This window comes from Strix uralensis, chromosome 29 (assembly GCF_047716275.1).
Source record: "Strix uralensis isolate ZFMK-TIS-50842 chromosome 29, bStrUra1, whole genome shotgun sequence".
NCBI classification, from domain to species: domain Eukaryota; kingdom Metazoa; phylum Chordata; class Aves; order Strigiformes; family Strigidae; genus Strix; species Strix uralensis.
In genome coordinates, this window is record NC_134000.1 from 2477575 (window position 1) to 2496660 (window position 19086).

The 19086-nt window shown below is 44.0% G+C and overlaps 1 protein-coding gene across 3 annotated transcripts; it reads left to right on the forward strand.

Annotated features, from left to right (window-relative positions):
• The first annotated feature begins 317 nt into the window (after positions 1-317).
• SYT13 (synaptotagmin 13) lies at positions 318-18886 on the forward strand. 3 transcript variants are annotated; one of them, XR_012626654.1, is made up of 7 exons: positions 318-813; positions 5863-6085; positions 7996-8136; positions 9724-10037; positions 13940-14069; positions 14354-17167; positions 17295-18886. XR_012626654.1 is itself a non-coding variant. In XM_074852545.1 (6 exons), the coding sequence occupies exons 1-6, from the start codon at positions 631-633 to the stop codon at positions 14656-14658; spliced, it is 1296 nt and encodes a 431-aa protein (XP_074708646.1). In that variant the 5' UTR covers positions 318-630; the 3' UTR covers positions 14659-18886. The 3 variants fall into 3 exon arrangements, 2 of the variants coding, with proteins under 2 accessions (XP_074708646.1, XP_074708647.1); XM_074852545.1 differs by having other exon boundaries at positions 14354-18886; XM_074852546.1 differs by having other exon boundaries at positions 8002-8136; positions 14354-18886.
• Positions 18887-19086: the final 200 nt, after the last annotated feature.

Below are 19086 nucleotides of genomic sequence, written 5' to 3' on the forward strand. Positions count from 1 at the left end.
TGTTCCCCAGCCTCTGAAGAACGAGAAAGTTTTGCCTGACTTACACGCAGGCTTTACTCTGGCTATAGTGTTATCATGCAATGCTATCATATCAGGGCTTCTCAGGCCAGCACCTTTTGGCAATCACTCTTTTTGCCTTAAGACAGAAAAATTCAACCTCTTGATCAAATTAGCAAGCTAGCCCTCAGAAATATTGGTAGAGAGCTGATCAAACATTTGGATGCACTTTCTGTGAGTTAGCTAGCAAGGCTCAGCCCCTTCTGCTGACGTCTTTCCTCTCTATCACACATCAGACTTTTCCCAGTGGAGCTGGAGAACAGGCTTCAATGAAAACTGCCTGTTTGCAGCTACATGGAGATTGCAGGCACCACAATCACTATTTCCTCTACCTGACCTGGAGCAGAAACTTCATCATCAGGATAGAAAGGTAGCCTTGTTGCCTAGCAAAGGTGGGATGATTTATTTCTGTCTCTAGATTGGTCCATTTGCTGCACAAGAGAATTGTTTTCAGACTTCCAAGGAGAATGAAGCCAGGCTAGAAATTGGAGTGGATGCGTGAGAGCTGCTCTTCCAGGGAGGAGAAGGAGCCACGGGGTTTCTGTGATTTTTGTGGCTGTGCAGCACAGGACAATGGTTTTATCTGCCCCAGTTATAGCCCTGGGGGCTACCTTGGGGACTGCAACTAGCATCCTTGCCCTCTGTGGTCTCACCTGCTTCTGCAAATGTAAGCAACCTGAGAAGGGACTCTCAGAAAAGGACCAAGAGGAGGACACGGAAAATACTAAGCCCAGTGTGCTTCAGCCAGCCCAGCAAGTAAGACACAGTCTCTAATTTACTCTGTGATTTTGCTTTAAATGCAGAGGATGGGAATGCAACCTCTCTGTTAGGCTACTCAGCATGTGATTTATGCTGTCTATTTATCTGCTTACTGTGTTCAGGATGTAACAACATGTTAATGGGAGGAGGAGTGAGGGAAAAACAGAGATGGGCTGCATGACCCACAGAATTACCGGAGCAGGAGATAGCTGCCACATTGCCAAAGAGAAAGCTGCTAATGGCAAAAATAGGGGACAAGGACTGGAAATGCTGCTTAGCTGTCAAGCTAGATCACAAGGGAAATAATTTCCTGAGGGGAGGTGACTGGACTTTAGCAGGTGGCATGCAGCATTGTAAAGAGGAGATGACTCCTGCTGGGATCTCCTATAGTAGCTATTTCTCTAACTCTATTCACAATATCTTGCGGTTACTGCAGGATGGTTCCCTGTCAATAGCTGGTTTCTTGTAAAAACCTTCCCTCCTCCTCACTCTGCCCCTCTAACTGAGGGGATTAATGATGTGTGAAGTTAAAACAAGGCATTGAAATTATAATAAAATGCAAATGAGAATCTAGAGTGTGATGACTGGACAATCTCTCACACTGTGAATTGCTTTTTCACTTACTGTAAGAGCAATGTGGAGTATGGATAATATCGGGCATCCCTGTGTGGTCTTTCTTGTTAGAATCCAAAACCCCTGATTTAGTCCTGCAAGCTCAGTGCAAGAGAGAGCAAAGGGAATTATAGGACCCTTCTAATATGCTTATTAACAGGAAGCTGTCCTTCAGAGGGAAATGTTTGACTGATTTCCTTGGTTGACTATGGTCTTTAGCATGAGCTGTAACACCGGTCAGTCTCTGAAAGTGTTACTTGTTGACTGTTGCTCTTGATGTTTGTATGTGCCTACGTTCACTTTCATCTAGTCATTCAACCAAATGTTATGCCACAGCAGCCAATTCCAAAAGTCAGTGACCCACTGTATAATGGACTTTGTTTGCCTTTTAATTATCTGAGCTGCCTATTATTTTTGTATTCTTAAAGAGTGTAGCAGGAGTCCTAACTGAACTTCTCTATAACGTTTATAATTACATACTCACTCTCTCTGGCTACCGCTCTTAGTAGAAAAGAGCCCTGGCATCCTCATGCTCCTGTTGCAGTTTGTTCTGAGGAAAGATGACCAAATCTACTAATTGTATTTTAAGATCTGGTGCAGATACACAGAATTGCATTAGCAGATCTTCTGGTTGCTGGGGGGTGGGAGGACAGCTCCACTGACCACGGGTGAACATCTGCACTGAGCTTCTTAAGAGATTGCTGCTAATTCTGAGCTCACCATGAGCATGGTGAGCAATTCCTAGTATCTGTTTGCAGTCTCCTAGGATGAATTTCACCAGCTCTTGTGTCTGATAGTTTTGTCATTTCCTTTCCAGGCTCTTTTCTGCTTTCTTCTAACCTATACAGGGGATTTGCCAACTCCTGCATATAAGGATGTACTATAATGCTGAGATTTTCTGAGTTTACTGTTAAAATGAATGAGAAATGTGTAACTTTGACAGTCATATCACTTTGCATAGAATTTTTTTAGCTGTTGTCTGGAGCAACACTACCCACAGACAACTTTACTATGAGTCTCTTTCTACAAGAGACTTTTTGTTGTGGTAATCTAGCTCAGAAAACTCTCAAATCTTTAACTCCATCCTTGGACTGGACATTTTTCTTTTATACAGCCTATTGGGAAACATCTTGGGAAAGTGTTAATCCATCCTGGAGCTTGTCCTCCAGGGTGTCATCCTGCTTGCATGACTGAAAGGAGCACTAAGTCACCGTAAAGTCCTATTAAGCCTCCAGTATCCAGCAGCTATTAGGTTATGGTCCTCACAATATTTCTACATTCATCAAGTTTTGCCATAACTTTATCCAGTATTTGACCAACAAGGGATCAGATTATTCAACTTGCCCTCAGTGTATCACTATTACCTGAGTGATAGTATTCTTTTAGCATTGTAGACTTTCTAATTAGAAGTATTATTTCTAATGTTAGTTTTGTTTTGTTTGTTTGTTTGTTTGTTTTTAAAGAAATCTGGCCAAATTATAGCAGCCGAATGAACATTCTGTCACAGAAAGTGCAAAATGTTCTTAGTTTGCATAGTCCGTATGTTTAACAATTCTTTCCAATTAAAATAGTTTTCTTGCCAGGCACATGCATTCTCCTGTGCTATCACTGATTCAGAATCAGTCTATATACCTTGAAGGAATGAATCTCAAATTGAGTTCTGAGCTTGTAAAGTTTTATCATCTGTGTCTATGTTTATAAATTGTCCTGTCAGGACATTTTCCCAACTACATTAGTGCACTGTATGTTCCAGCCAGTGCCTGACACACTTAATTATTGAAGCCTGTCAGGGCCACTGATTCTGATAAACAGAGATGACCAAAGAAAGATGAAACAAGACTGCATTTTATTCACTTGGCATGTCTCCCATGACAGTGATGCTTGTATTTGCTATAGACAGAGGCTCCCTATGGACATGCCCTTCATAAGTGAGGAGGAAGAGTTCGAACACAAAGACACATCTACAAAAGAATTAAAAACTGCTATAAATTTGCAAATTCTCAGCAAAGCATGCAGAATGAAGATTCCTAAGCACATCCAGCAATGGCAACAATCTGGTGCATTGTTTGAGTGACACTGGGCAGGGACCCAGAAGGGTCAGTTGCAGTCTCCTTGCTACTTTTGGTTTCTTTACTTTCACATATTTTATGCAGAACTATCTGAACTTTTCTGCTCACCTCTTTATTTAAGATACGGCTGCTAACTTGCAAAGGGAACTTCCACAGGGCACTGCTATGTAACTAGATGAGCAGACAGCACTTGGGAACAGAGCTGGCAGCAAAAATAATAAACAGAGGCAGATGCAGTTGGAAGAGAGGGTGGGCTAGTCCCACTGTGCTTGCATATGTCTCTCATCTCTAATTCTGCAGAGCAGACAAACAAGAGGAATATTTAGACCCAGTGGAGCTCTTTGTTGCTGTGTGCTGATGGATTTCCTGACTGAATGTCTGACTTTTAGCAAGTGGAAAAGATCGCACTAACAATACCTCACATTTGTATGGTGTTTTTCATCCCAAAGGATCCCAAAGTGCTTCGTGTGCTGGCAGCACACAGCAATACAGGCATACTGCTCTGGTGTGACGGTCAGGGACTGGTGGGACAGCAGCCTTACGCAGCGGCTTCGGGAGAGAAAGCACAGTACAGACTGACCACCATGGCAGGCACCGTACGCACGTTAGAAGTAATGTTTTTGCAGAACACAAGCAACCCATTTCTCCAAGCTGTTGTCTAGTGATTCCTAACATATTTTGCTTGGCTGGTCTGCTTTAATTTTAGAAGACTGGAAAAATGCATTTAAGGTTTGGATGAGTAGCTTCAAATTTCCTGTCTATTTTAGGACTGATGAGGCTCACATCTCTAAAAGAGGGATCTCACTTACAGACCCGCACTGTATGACTTACTTACATAATATCTATACTCAGCTGAATGCTAGGTGGGGACTGCACACAGTGACGTCTCTCTCTCAGCCCACTTTTCTTTCAGAGCCCTTAAAATTAGACAAGACAAAATGCTAGTGGACTTCCTAAACACTGATGCACTGCCTGCCTTGGGAAGATGGCTGACCTAATTACCACTTCCAAGTGGCAATTCTTCTTTACCACTGCCAAGTGCATGTAACCATAGTGCTATGATCTCCATAAGCAGAGTATGACTAAAGAGCTGAAGCCCAAGACTGCTCTCTTTCCTCAGCTCTATTTCTTGAGGAATAGGTATGCTCCCTCAGGACTTGTGAACTGGGACCACAAAGTCCCAACACAGACAAGTGCTTCAGGGCATTATCTACATTCATTATTAATAGGTAACAATGAGACTAATGAAAAACTTCAATTACAATTACGAACATTTTCTGGCTCACCCTTGATCTAAACACAGAATAGGTTGGCAGGCAGCAGGGTTGGAGAGAATCCCACTGCACAATAATCAACCAAAATGTCAGTTTTACTTCTGCTTTTTGTCTTCTGCGTTTTGGAAACATTATTGAAATCTGTTGCAAGGGTCAGGGTCATTTGCTAGTCAGCTTTTATTCTTTCCCATTGATTAATCCAATTATACATGAATCAGGAATGATTTCAGTTGTGAGCAGACAGGATTCTTTCTTGGGACATAAGGAAAAGAGGACTGACATAAAAAATGACATAACGAAAAGAGCACTACACCCTCTTTCAGGTTCTTCAGCGCATTCCATGTTCAGGATTTGGCAGGGAATTGAAATGTTACGAACAAACTCTGACATAAATCCAAATTTCAATCCTGGTATAATAAAGGAGAAATGTGTGTCTGAGGGTCATGTGAGGCTCTGGTCCACAGACCCAAGAGATAGTCCAAGAGACTGAAATGACCACTGAATCAACCACTCTTGGAATGCCATTGCAGGGCTCATTTGTTCAACCAGTTCTCTTTTATCTTGTGACACCATGGTCGTACTTGCTCCAGGTGACTGTACGATCCATGCCTTTGCCTTTCTGATGCTTACTACATACTCATGTAAAATGTTCTGAAATACTTGGGTGGCTATAACCCCTTGATGTTGGATTTGACTTCAGACATCAGGGTAAAAACTATACTTCAGTCACAGCAAAATTAACTTCATGGTTGATTTCTGTGCTAAGAGAAAACACAGACTTATGAAAGAAGGATTCACTGGTATGGGAACAGAGGAGTAGTTAAACAATAAGAGCATAACTTTTTTTGTTGCAACCAAACAGCCGTAAAAAGGTAAATCTGAAAATACATACACCAAGTAGAAGGGTATTGGCTTTGTCAAGAAAATCTCTGGGTATATAGGCAGTCATTTCTTCAACCCAAGAAACAATGATGATAAGAATGACCAGAGGCACCATCTTTCCTCCCTTTGTCTCAGCTCATTTAACATTGAGACAATTAACAGAATTAGTCTAATTAGTGCAAAGTAATAAAAAAGGTTTTAATTTTCAGTTCAACGTTAAGAAAACTGCAGAGCCAGTCCAGCCTCGAGCACTCCTGAAGTTTCCCAACATTTATGGCCCCAAACCAGTAGTAACCTCACCTGAAATTGTTAACTACACGCAGTACTCCCTGAAGACAACAGAAGAACCAGCTACTGGAAAACATACTGGTTTGGATGAGAACAGGATGAAGATACAAGTCAACGAAGAGCTGTTTGTTGTCCCTCAAAACGGTAGGAGCATTTGGTCTTCAGATTAACAGTTGCTTTTCTGGGTGTAGATCTGTAATACTTCTGTGCATAATGTGATTGTAGTTAGAGAAATAAATGTGAAAATGAAGACATGGGGTGCTTTTCACTCTCTTATCATGAGCATTGTGAGTTCAGTCTTCAATGTACGTGTTTAATAGAAAGTAGTCATGGAGCTCATCAGGACATTCAGATAACAAAGCTGTAGTTCTGTCTAGCTGTAATTTTTTTTTTTACCTAAACATCTTTAGTATTGAAGAATCTGGCTCACTGGAAGCAGACATTTTGTAGAAAAATGTGTATTTAGTGTAGTTTTACTGAAAGCAGTTGCAGAGTATGGTGAAACACCTGGCCAAAACTAGGCGGAGTATCTCCTCCAGGACAAATGCTAGCTGTCCAGCACTGTCCTTGCCTGGGACATTGGCAGCAGGGGTTCAAGCTTCTACTTTATTTTCTCTGCTGCTTTTTTTCCATCAGTTAGGTGAGATGGTCTTGGCTTGTTGCAATATGCAGTGAAACCAAAGGTTGACACCTCAGATATTTTTGCCAAACAGAATTCTTGTTTTCCAGCCAGCCCAAAGGGTAACGTGCCAATGCCTGGAACATAAGATTCCTGGAGCCTGAGAGAAAATACAATGTTAATTATACACATCTGGCAGCATGTCTGGGTTGCTTCCATACTGATTTTTACCTTCATAGCTGTCTTTTAACAGGATAATTGGCTATTATGGTTACCACATTAATGAAACTTTCCTGAAGATTTGTCAGAGACACTATGCCATCTGTCATGATTTTTTTTTTAAGAAAACTCTTTCTAGTTTTTTAAAATTGCTTAACATTATATTTTTGTCCTTCTGGGAGGACGATTGCTGCATTCACCCCTCCACCCTGAGACTAGTGAGTATGGAAAAGAAGGTATACCATGGGAAGCAGCTGCATTGGAGGAAGAGACTTAGCCACATCCTTACATATCAGGGAGAAGATTATAGGGTGGAGAGGCTAAAGGATGATGGCTGCATGTAGGCTAAAGCTTTATATAAGTGTGTTGGTGTAAGAGCCTCTCCACACTGCTAACGGCACAAGCAAGTTTGCTTCCTGCTGTGCCTGATTTCATAGCTCAAGTGTTGCCGAAATAAACCACGAATTGTTGAATTCTCCTTTCAGTGTCACATTGAACTGGTCTGGACTGTGGCTGAGGTTTTTAGGAGGGCTGGTCCCACTTTTGTTTTCTGTATGAATCAAAACTGACCTTGCAGATAACAGCTTTTGATGACAAAAAGCTGTGGCTTCCCTTTTAGTCTTGCAACTTGCTTTATTTCAGTATGAAATATGTACTCCACTTCAAAATCACACGTGGAGAAACTGTCTCACAGCTCCCTGAGCTCATTATCTTCAACCTGGTCAAGAGCTATGGAAATAGATGTCTTCTGCATCACAAAGACTGTATTGTTAAAATTAAAAAATGTTTAGAGACGTCTGAACTAACGTAGAGTTGCATGGCAGCTCAAAAGCAGACTCAAGTTCTCAGTCCAAAGAACACAAGTTTTATTTTACCAGTGTGAGTTAAAAACAATTTAAAACAATAAAACAAGTAATGAGTGTAGTTTAGACACCTTGGCCTAGGCACAAGGTGGAAGAGAAAGTGTGTGAACCATCTTAGAGCACAAGGTAGTAGAGAGCAGAAGGCTTGTTCAAGTGCTGTAGAAAGAGCTGAAAGTGTGAGAAAACAGAGCAAAAAGGAGATATGGTGATGGAGGAAGAAGGAACATAAATTATACTCTGCATACAAGGTGCAGGAATAGTAAGACATTTAGAAAAGTTGAGTCATGACAGGGTGGATGTGGATTTGTTCTCCTTGGAAGGTGAAGACCTGCTTGCTAAAGGGGTTATTTCAGTTCCAGGTGTCGTAAAGGACGTGTGTGTCACAGAACACTTGAACCCCGAGAGGGCAGGCAGCTGTAACCAGGCCCCTGAGCTGCGCTACTCCCTTGCATATGATCAACAAAAAGCCGAGCTGCGTGTGGCCCTTCTGGAAGGTAAGGCACAGAGATCTTCCACTGGTGATTCTCCATCTGGAAGCTACAAGACATCTGTGATTTTATAGAGACAATCCCTCCTACCTTAAAATCAACATGTGGCCCCAGGACCACTGGATGTCTCACTGGTTCTGGGCTCGCAGAATAGAAATACCTGGCAATGTCACTGCTTGAAGTGAGCGTGTAGGGCATGGCTTGGGAACAATTGTTTGCACAGCTCAAAAGCAGATGTCAGGAACCAGGCTGGGCTCCTCCAGCCCCAGACATGGTACAAAGCAACATCTTATTTTTATTTTTTACTTTCAGGGAAGGGGAAAGGGGGTTGCTATCTCCTTCCTCTCTATAACTTTCATTCTTCAACATGACCCACTCCCTACGATCTCTTCCTCAAGTCCAGTCAAAGGCTGAGCTGGAGATACCAGACTTATCTTGTAGGGCACTGAGGAAGGTCCCTCTGGCTGCGCCTGGCCAGGCTCTGTGTCACTCTCTGAAGTGGGAACTGACAACTGTAACAGCTTCTCTGCTCAGGGCTGGAGCATTATCTGTTCCTCTGGGAAAGTAAAATAAGCTGACTGAATAATTCATGCACAGTGCAGATCTCCGTGGAAGCCTAATCAAATCACACCCTCTGAAGGAATTGGAAGGGTGCTAAATGGCAGCCGCTGCTGCGGGCTGCCTGCTAGCAGCAAGCCCACAGCTCCCCTCCAGGGTGGACACCCGGGTTTGCTGGTGCCACCCGGGGTTTTCTCCCATGCGTGTTCCACCCTGGGTGCCCCACTGCCACCCAGGCAGGATCTGTCTCTTCTCCCCAGCTCCACTCCCCTGAGAAGCCAGAAGACCCTTATGAACCATGGCACCTGGCAGCTCAGGTGCAGCTGTCCTCAGACTGCAAGGGCTTCAGCTTTGCCCACAAAGCCATGCTGTTCCATGAACCCCTTGGAGGAAGGTGTGCTCCTGTTGCTGTGGGGCAGCACAACTCTGTCAATGCAACTGAAGGAGTGTGAAATGCTATTCTCACTCTAGGCTTTTCATGTAAAGGGGATATAAAATTAGGGATGAAAGTTGGGCTGTGGAATGGCTTCTGAAGGAGTCATTTACCAGAGTCTGGACAAGCAGAATGTAATAACCCTTAGATGTATCCCAGACTGGCCTGCAGAGGTGGATGTGTGACAAGAGGGAGGTCTCCCCCAACTCTGATGCCTGTGACTGACCACCCTGCTTTTAAACACTTTGTAAGAAGCTTTCTTTGCATGTCAGGGAAAAAGTAAATGAGAGCTGCCCATCCCTGTGCCATGCTGTGTCTCATCTCATTGCTGCTCTGCATCTTTCATGTTTACTTCAACTCAGCTGTTTCTCCCCCAAACACTGACAGAATCCTTCTGCAGCGGCAGAAGGACAAGACATTGTGCAGCATGAGGAAAACACAACATGGTCTCACGGCTTAGTCTGCCCCATGCAAGCAGGAACAGGGGTCAATATCTATGCAGCTGATTTATTTTATGACTCTCATGAAATAAGCAATTTAGCCACAGATATTTCAGGGTTCTCTTTTGTAAGAGGTTCTTAAAATCAGTCTTTCTTTTCCAGCTATGCATGGCAGAATGAGAGGGGACCAAGATGCTGGCTGCCATTGCTACATACTGGGTACACTGGTGAGCAAGTCGGGTATTGCTGAGGCCCAGACAGAGCTGAAGAAGAAGGTACTTCACACCATCTGGGAGGAGGTTTTGCGATTCCCATTAATGGAGGAAGAGATGCCAGAGGGGACGCTGACTCTCACCCTGAGAAACTGCGACAAGTTCTCCAGACACAGCATTGTGGGGGAACTCAAACTGAGTCTTTCTAACATGGAGGAGTCCTTTGGGATGGCCCGGTGGGAAAGGCTAAAGACCCCAGAGAAGGTAGGGACTAAGTCTGTGTTGGTAGTCTGGAAAATAAGATGTGTCAAAACTCCCCCTCCTCCCCTCAATTACATGAAAATCTGACAGTGATATCTGTAATTCAAAGCCTATGTCCAGAAAAACTTATGTGAGTTCCTGTGAATCAGCGGGGCAGGACCACGATGTCAAGAACAGAGAGTGCCTACAGAGCAGGAACGGAGGGACTCTGCAGAGCTGGGTTCAGGTAGGGCATGTGGTGGCACCCCAGAGACCCTTAAGTTAGGAGTGAAATACACTGTTGGGAATGAAATATTTGACTGAAGGCCACTTATCCCTACTGGAATCAATTCAGAAGTGCTATTTGTTCTGGGAGATGTCAAATATCAATCACTGCACTGTGTTGGTTTTCTTAAATGTCAAAACCTCCCTTTCCTTCCTTATCCACACCTTCCCTGCTGCACAGACAGGGAAAATGGAGAGAAGGATTCCAACAGTACTTGAAGTAGGTACAGGGGATGCTTCATGTTCACTAACTTCTTGCACATTTCCTCAGGAGCCTTTTCCCTGACATGAACTAGATAAGTCTTCTAGCAGCAACAACACACTTAACAGCATGGCAGCAGGGCACTGCTATTGTTACTACTAGTACATTGCTACAAACAGGTACCTATTCTGTTCTGGTACAGCACGGAGTGAGCAATGCAAAACAACACCAGCATTGTCGCTAAGCATGCTGAAATATAAATTATTGCCTGTCACCATCAGGGGTGAGGAATCTCCACTGAGTTGGCCACAGACATAGTTAGCATTTCTTATTTCCGATAATGCTAATTTATCTGATCGCCACTTGAATGCTAATAGGGCTGGCCACTCTAGAAAACCTCTGGCAGAGAGAGAGGCAGCAGAATCAAATGGGTGGTCTGAATCAGTTTAATAAACTTCAGGCACAAGGTTAAACATTTGCCTAATAGCCATAAATTGAAATGAATTCCCAGTCTGCTGCTGTAAAAGGAGATGTCCAAAAGAAATTATTTCAATATAATGATTTAAATTCCTAAACTGAGATAGATGGAGCCCCCCCCCCCCGCCCCACTAATCTACTGTAGTGTGTGTTTTGTAAGCAATGCCCAAGGAAGAGCCTGTTCACAGCAATGGTCGGTTGTGACTCAAGTACACCTGACAGAGTCCTGACATACTGGGTACTCTGCCTTGGTCCAGCTTCTCCTGCATAGAAAGAGGGCAGCATTCATTTCTTCTCCAGGCTGACAGCACAAGGTTAACACTAACAGTACTGCTGCACAGTGCCCCAGTTTGAGCTGAAGATGTGCAGTGAAAGCTGAATTTGCGTCATCTGGGACCTGAGAGAGCCAACCATTGCACAGATAGCGTATATACAGATCTTGAATCATTCATCAAGAACCAGAGCGGGAGGGAGTGAGGAAGAGCTGATCAAAAAAAAAAAAAGGAGCTATTTTTGACAGCATCCATCCAGGAACAAAGTTACTGGGCTTTGTTTAAAGTCTGACATTTCCTTGAAAAGCCATGAGCTGCAGAAATTTCATTCCTACCTTCCCAGTAATTCTCCCACACACACAAGCTCAGAGGGGAGCTTACAGCTAACCAGGTAATGTAATTAGTATTCAGGAATTCATGGACTGCTGTGAGCAATGCAAAGCCTAGATATTGCAGACTGATATCCTTATCTTGTCTTCCTTTCCTCCCAGTGCTTTGTTAATGACAGCGATGATAGTGGCTCCTTGCATAGCACCTTCCCTTTTGTGATTTCACAGTGCCCTGCACACCACGTAATTCATTGATGGCCCCCTGATGCTTTTTATCCTTATTGCACAGAAAGGAAGCTGAAGCTCTAGTGGTTGTGTGAATTTGCAGGGTTACAGCACAAAGTGCAGGTTATGGATTTAACAGGAAAAATAAAACAAAAACCCATAAGGAAGGGGAAGGAAAAGTACCTCTGGCTTGGTCTCTTCATGCAAAACTCCAGCAGAGACCAACCACTGTAGATTTTGGTTTCGTGTGGATAGAGGCTGGTCAAAAACTTGCTGAGAATATTAAGAGCTAGAAAGCCATAAGTACAAGATGTGACACGTACGTACAATGTGTGTGTTTGTGTGTGCATGAGTGCGTGCCTGTGTGCACGTTTACAGCGCCCTGCCACCCCCTATCCCCCAATCACCACTGTATCTATCTGTGCCTGGAGCTACAGGAACCAAATTCTAGCCAAGAGCTATAGAGTGGGACCTGGTGAGATGTAGAGGGGATAAATAAAAAAAAGCAGCTTATGACTTGCCTAAAAAGTGGTTTGGTATTGAGGTAGTATTGTATTTGTCTCTCCATGTACAAACACCTATTCTTTTGTAGTGGATACAGAGCTATTTGAATCTACCTCTGTTTGGTTTTATGTGTGGGTTTTTTTAAGATCCACCTAGATTTAGGACAGGATTTATGTAAGTGAAAGGCATATGAGCCCTTCATTGCTACCCTAGTGCTTGTAAAAAAGATTTACTTTGGCTGATTTGGGATTGAATTTCAGGCTTCCTTACTAATGGCCTCCCACCTGATTTGTGCACGACAAATAAGTCATTCAAACCAGACAGCGATGACAGCCATGTTTTCTGGAGAGTCAATCAGCTCATGTGGAGCATACAGGGGCCTGTCCTTGCCTGTTGCAAGTACTCGGGTGAAAACTTAATTTCAAATATTTATGGCTCACTTAGAAGCGAGAGTGCAGAGCACAGAAATGGCCTGGAGAAGGGCCGTCTGTCCTAATGCGTGTAAATCATGCTAAGGAGTCCAAAGGGAGTCTATTGAATCGACATTGGCTTTCTGGGACTCTTCTGGGTCATTAACCTCACACTACACCAGATTTCTGTCACAAGCTCCTACTCACTGAGAGAATAACTGCTTCCCTTTTCCTCCTTGCCACAGGCTGGCAGCCCTGCACACGCTGGCATGGGCTTTCCCTCCTTCCCCGCTAGCTCCCGAGGAGGAAGTGGCACTGCTCTCCCAGTGGAGAGCGATGGATGGTGTGGTCACCTCCCTCCGCTTCCCCCTCCGGGCATGCTTGTCCATTGCAAGGGGGAAGGAAAAGGAGAAAGGTCAGGAGGCTAAGAGGCCTATCACTAATGGGAAGAAAGGCATAAAAGAAAAGAAAAGGGGGAAAAAAAAAAAGTGTGGCCCCCTGAAGCAAGTGGCCTGATGGTTCAGTGCCTTTGCCCTGGAGGAAATCCCTCAAGGGAGAGCTGCTCACAGGCCTGGGGAAGACAGGCAGGGAAGGAAGATTGTTCCGAACTCATGGAGGATTTCAGGTTGGCTGGGCTTTTTCCCCACACCAAGTAAGCGTATCAGAGGGGGTTCATCTCCAGCTCCAGGTCTGGCTGTGAAGCACAGACCTGGGTATCGCCTGCTGTTCCCCAGAGAGCCCTACACTCCTGCTAGGCAGGGTGGGCCGAGGTCCATGTCTGGTCAGACCCTCCTGATGAAAAGAGCAGCTGAAGTGAAGAGTGAAATATGAAAAGCAGTAACGGAAGTAGGGGACGTTAACAAAGGGCAGCTAGGTAATCTCTCAAAAAAAGAATATTCATCTACTCGCATGTAGTTCAGCCCCAAATTCTCTTCTTCTGACTAAATATTCCACTAAAAGTAGATGTTAAGAAGCAGTTACTTTTCAGAAACAAATGAAACCAGTAACTCACATGACCAGGGCTTTATGAGTGGAGGAGCCCTCTCAGATATCTTTGCCAGGTTTATTCTCATCCAGTGTAACTGGAAAAATCTGTACAAAGACAAGGAGACAACTTGGTCAGTCCAGGACCTTCTACCCATCACCTTGTACTATTTAGTTTTCCTAACGGTATGGTCAAGATTGTATAAGAAATTAAAGCTTCCTGTGTCTCCATTTCCAGGAGCCGTCTACAGGCCATGGGGAGGTTCTGCTCTCTATCAGCTACCTGCCAGCAGCTAACCGCCTGCTGGTGGTGATTATTAAGGCTAAAAATCTCCACTCCAAGCAGCTGAAAGATCTACTTGGCAACGGTGAGTAGAATAGCTAGAAGACAGAGACTGTTGCTTCTGTTGTTATGTAAATCTAGGAAGAAAGTGACAAGGGTGGTATTTGGCAGGAAAAAAAAAAAAAAAAAAAAGATGTTTGGCTTAGAAAGCCAAAGAGATTTTAATAATTTCTAAAAAGTGAAAACCAAACCCTGCAAGATCAGTTTCTTATGTTCTCTCTCTCAGTCTGATGTCACCAGTTAAAATTATCTTGCATTAATTTTGTTGCATGCTCATCAATATGGTGTCTCTCTCCACTTCCTATACAGATGTTTCTGTCAAGGTGACACTGAGGCACCAGTCCTTGAAGCTGAAGAAGAAGCAGACCAAACGTGCAAAACACAAGATCAACCCTGTGTGGAATGAGATGATCATGTTTGAGGTGCCTCATGAGCTCCTGCGTGCCTCCAGCGTGGAGCTGGAAATGCTGAGCCAGGATGGTGATGGGCAGAGCCACGTGCTTGGCAAGTGCAGCCTGGGCTTACATGTCACAGGAACAGAGAGGAACCACTGGGAAGAAATGCTGAGGAACCCCCGGAGACAGATAGCCATGTGGCACCAGCTCCACTTGTAGGCTCAACCAGATTTCCACCAGGCCTCTGAGCCTGGGGGAGTAAGCTGCATTTCACCTTCCACCTTCCCCTCCACAAAGTTGCTCAGAATAGCATTCTTCGTACACCACCTTCTCTGATTTTCCTGCCTCATCCTAGCCCAGGAAACTGTCTGGAAAATGTATTTAAAGGACAATCTCTCACCTAATCAAGTAGTTCTCTCAAACAAGGGTTTTGTCTGCCTGAATGATTTGAATTAATTTTATTAGCTTGCCCACTGTCATTTCTATGAGGTCCCTGTTTCTGTAGAGAAGCAGAGGGGAGCAAAGGTATCATGGAAATGTAAGCCACTCCTTGGCATCTGGCACTGTCACCCAAGGCTCTTGATGAGTGCTGGCTCCATAATCATAGACACGCAGCAGATGTTTTACCAGTCACTTTTTTTCATAATACTTTAAAAGACTTTGAGAAATGAAGATCACAAAACTAACTTTCACTGCAGACTCAAGGTATCACCACGAGAGTGAAGCCAATGTGCAGTAGATGGGTACCTAGAAAAAGATACAGAACTAAGGAAGAGAGCAGAGGAAGAAGAGAGAGTGAGACAGTTAACACTATCATCCTGTGCAGCCTTTGAAGCAAACACTGCCAAACAAGAAGTCAGATACCTTCCTTTACTTTTGTTTCCTGGAGTGTTTGATACCTCGTATTTAGGATTCATTAAAACTACCGAAAATATGAACGCTTCAGGATCCTTTAGCAGAATACCGATATCTTCTATTTTTCTACAGTGTCACCCAGGAAGACACTAAACATGGACAAGAAGTTATTGTTGATGTTACCTCCAAAAACTTGGACCAAATCTTTGTCCTTATTGACATCTTTTCTGAGTTTTTCCTGAGCTAGAAAGTTTCAGACACTCTAATTATATTCCAAACTACATCTAAGACTACGCAAAAGAAGTGGAATCATTTAATACCTTAGCAGTTGATTGATGTTTTTGGTTTGACAGTTAACTATTGCACTCAGATCCTCATACCAGCACTACTCAAAGACAACCCTTAAGAACTGCCATGTATTTCATCACCTCCAGACAGAAGGAATTCACTGACCAGACAGACTCTCCAGGGCTTGTTTTTTTGCGTGCACTTTCAAGATTTGACGTGGTTTAAATGTTACTGTTTACTATCCCTTTTTTGTGTCTAGATGGCCTGAAAGTCTGGCATCGGTAGTGATGATGTTATGACCCCATAAGCACACTCCTTTCCTACTGCTTTATTTCAAGTCGTAGACACAGCTTTAAGAGACTTCCCTGGGGACAAGGCATCCAAAAATCTGAAACCAGAACAATATAGTTTGTAGCACTGAAAAACTCAAAGAACTTCATAGTGGCAGTGTCAGATTGATTCTCTGTTTAATTCAAAATATTAAGCTACACTTTATCTAGTATCCATCCCATTTTGATGGCTTAGTCCAACATGTCTGGCAGATTCAGGTGAAGGTTGCCATCCCGTTAGCATGGGGAGGCCAGCAGAAGCAGCATCTGAAAACTGGCTGAAGCACCAGGCGGAGCAGATTATGAACAGGGGAATGAAGTTCAGCTGGAAGCCAGTCACTAGTGGTGACTGGGGCCAATAGTGGGACTGACACTGTTTGACATCTTCATAAATGACCTGGACAATGGGGCAGAGCAAGTTTGGAGATGACAGAAAACTGGGAGTAGTGCTTGACACACTAGGCAATTGTGCTGCCATTCAGAGGGATGTGGAGAGGCTGGAGAAACGGGCTGGCAGAAACCTCCTGAAGTTCATCAAGGAGAAGTGCAAAGTCATGAACCTGGGGAAGAACAACCCCATGCACCAGTGCAGGGCTGGGTGCTGACCATCTGGAAAGCGGCTTTCCAGAAAAGGACATGGGGTGTCCTGGTGGACACCAAGTTGAACGTGAGCCAGCAATGTGCTCTTGCAGCAAAGAAGGCCAATGGTGTCTTGGGCTGCATTAGGAAAAGCATTACCAGCACGTCAAGTGGGGGTGATCCTTCCTCTCTACTTGGCACTGGTGAGGGCACATCTGTCTAGTTCCAGGCTCCCCAGTGAAAGAAAGATATGGACTTACTGGAGAGAGTGCAGCAAATGGCCATGAAGATGATTAAGGGACTGGAGCATCTTCTGTAAGAGGAGAGGCTGAGAGAGCTGGGACTCTTCAGCCTGGTCAAGAGAAGGGTCAGGGGGGCAACTTACCAACATGTATAAAAACCTGATCTGGGAGAGGAGAAAAGAAGATGGAGACAAACTATTTTCACTGATGTCCAATGACAGGACAAGAGGCAAGGGCACAAATCGCAATACAGGAAATTCCATTTGAACACATGAAAAAACAAATACAAAAAAACTTTTTTACTGTGAGAATGATCAAACACTGGAACAAGCTGCCAAGAGAGGTTGTTGGCAGTGCCCAACCCTGGACACACTCAAAATCTGATGGGATACAGCGCTGAACAACCCGCTCTAGTTTACCTGACTTTGAGCAGAGGTAGGTTTTTACAAGATTATCTCCAGAGGTCCTTCCTATCCTCAGTGATGCTGTGATTCTGTGAAGAGACCGACAAGGTTGATGCACACTGAAAACTGTTATCTTTACACTGCTATTCCCTTTATAGGTGGTGTAGCCAGGAGTTGCAGGATCATTTTGAAGAGAGTGATAAAAATAGCTTTGACCAAACCAACAAACAAACAGAAAAGCTAAGTATGCTAATGAATCTTATACCCCATGTTTTAATATCTGATATTGCTCCACTGGATAGAGGGGATTTAAACAAACAAAAAAATTGACTTCTTGTTTTGCTCTATGGGTTTTTGTTCATTAACAAAAAGCTGTAGAATGTTGTGAATAAACTAGACACAGGGTTTTAGTTGACAGTGAATTAATAGCTGCTGTGTTCATGATTTGCCTGTAGATATACCTATACATTTAGAATCATTATTTCCATTTAAGTGCAAAAATTGTTGTAATTCTGGTCTACTCTACCTAGTGGTTCCTGGCAGCACTGTGATTCTTCCTTCTTTTTAGGATAATGATAAGAAGGATATTTGCCTGGCACCGGAAAGCCTGAAGGGCCAAATATTTGCCTTGCTGCCAAGAGATTTCTCTAGTTCTGCCTCCTGCAGATGAGCTTTTTATAACATCTCGGTGACTGTAAACAGCATTATCTGCCTCTGCCCCTGGTGATTTTGGCACACCCTGTAATTAGACAGCAATCCTATAGGAATTGCCTCTTGCAATCTGATTTTGCTGTGACAAAATAATGTCCTCTTTTACAGCAGAAAAATATGTATATGCACACTGCTTAACCACAAATCTGTCTTAGGAGCAAAGCAGTGCCATCAGTGTTAACCAACAGTGTTGTTCTCTCCTTTGCTGCAATGGGATTTAAATGGGGAAAAGAGGAAGAGTGAAAATGCATGCATGTTTCCCGGCCGGATCATTTTTGTTCTCTGGCATTTTAGCCTGGAAAGAATGTTTCTCCCATTCAGCCCAGGCTGAACAAAGACTGCCAGGTGTTTATTTAACGAGGCAGCCATTTGCTGCGCTGAGTCTGAAAGCAAGGTGCTGGCTGGCCTGACCAGGAGGAATGCTGCTACGTGTGGTACCGGAGGGCCAGGGATGCTCAGCCTGGGCCCTTTTGAACTCTGGTAATAGGAGCTGTTTGTCATCACATTCCAGCACCTGCCCAGGGCCCTGTCCTCATCCCTCTGAACCTCCTGTATCGCCTGTTTAGCAACCCTCATATGCCCCTGAGCCCCAGCACCCCAAGGGCCGGAGGTGCTAAACTGGCCCAAGCGGACAAACTGCAGGCAGTGCTTGTGGTAGATGACAACGACATGAATATAAACACAAAGTATTTGGAAACGCTCAGTGCCATCATATCAAACAACTTCAGCAACACAAGTTGTTAAAGTGTCACTTAAGTGCAATAAAGCCAGAGAACCAATCCAGACAGCCCCATGGTTTTCAGCTCCTGAAGCTGTAAATGCAGGAGCATCAGTGAGCATCACTAACATGTCTTAAATTAAAGGGTGCTGCTTATAAACTGCATAAAAGAAGCAAAAAAACCAGTTATGGCAATTAATGTTCTTTAGCTATATGTGTGTGACCAAAACTAGCCATTAAGAGTCCCCAATGGCTGTTCAGTGGTTGCAGTGATTATTCTGCCTACTATAACCCATTAACATGAAGAAGCTGGAAGCCAAGGGACTGTAGGGAAAAAAACGGGGGGGGGGGGGCGGGGGGGGTAGGGGGTAGTCCACCTGGTCGGAATGAACAATCCTTTTCACAAAGGGCCAGAGAGCTGTGAGTTTCAGGACAGGGATTCACAGTCCCTCATCCAGTGACAAAACCCACACAACATGACTACTGTAAAACAGAATGAGAAATGCAGCTCCCGTATTGCA

Coding starts and splice junctions, on each gene's coding strand:
- SYT13 (XM_074852545.1), top strand. CDS start 631: ATGGTTTTATCTGCCCCAGTTATAGCCCTGGGGGCTACCTTGGGGACT. Junction 814..5,862: donor TGCTTCAGCCAGCCCAGCAA/GTAAGACACAGT, acceptor TTTAATTTTCAG/TTCAACGTTAAGAAAACTGC. Junction 10,038..13,939: donor GGCTAAAGACCCCAGAGAAG/GTAGGGACTAAG, acceptor CTCCATTTCCAG/GAGCCGTCTACAGGCCATGG.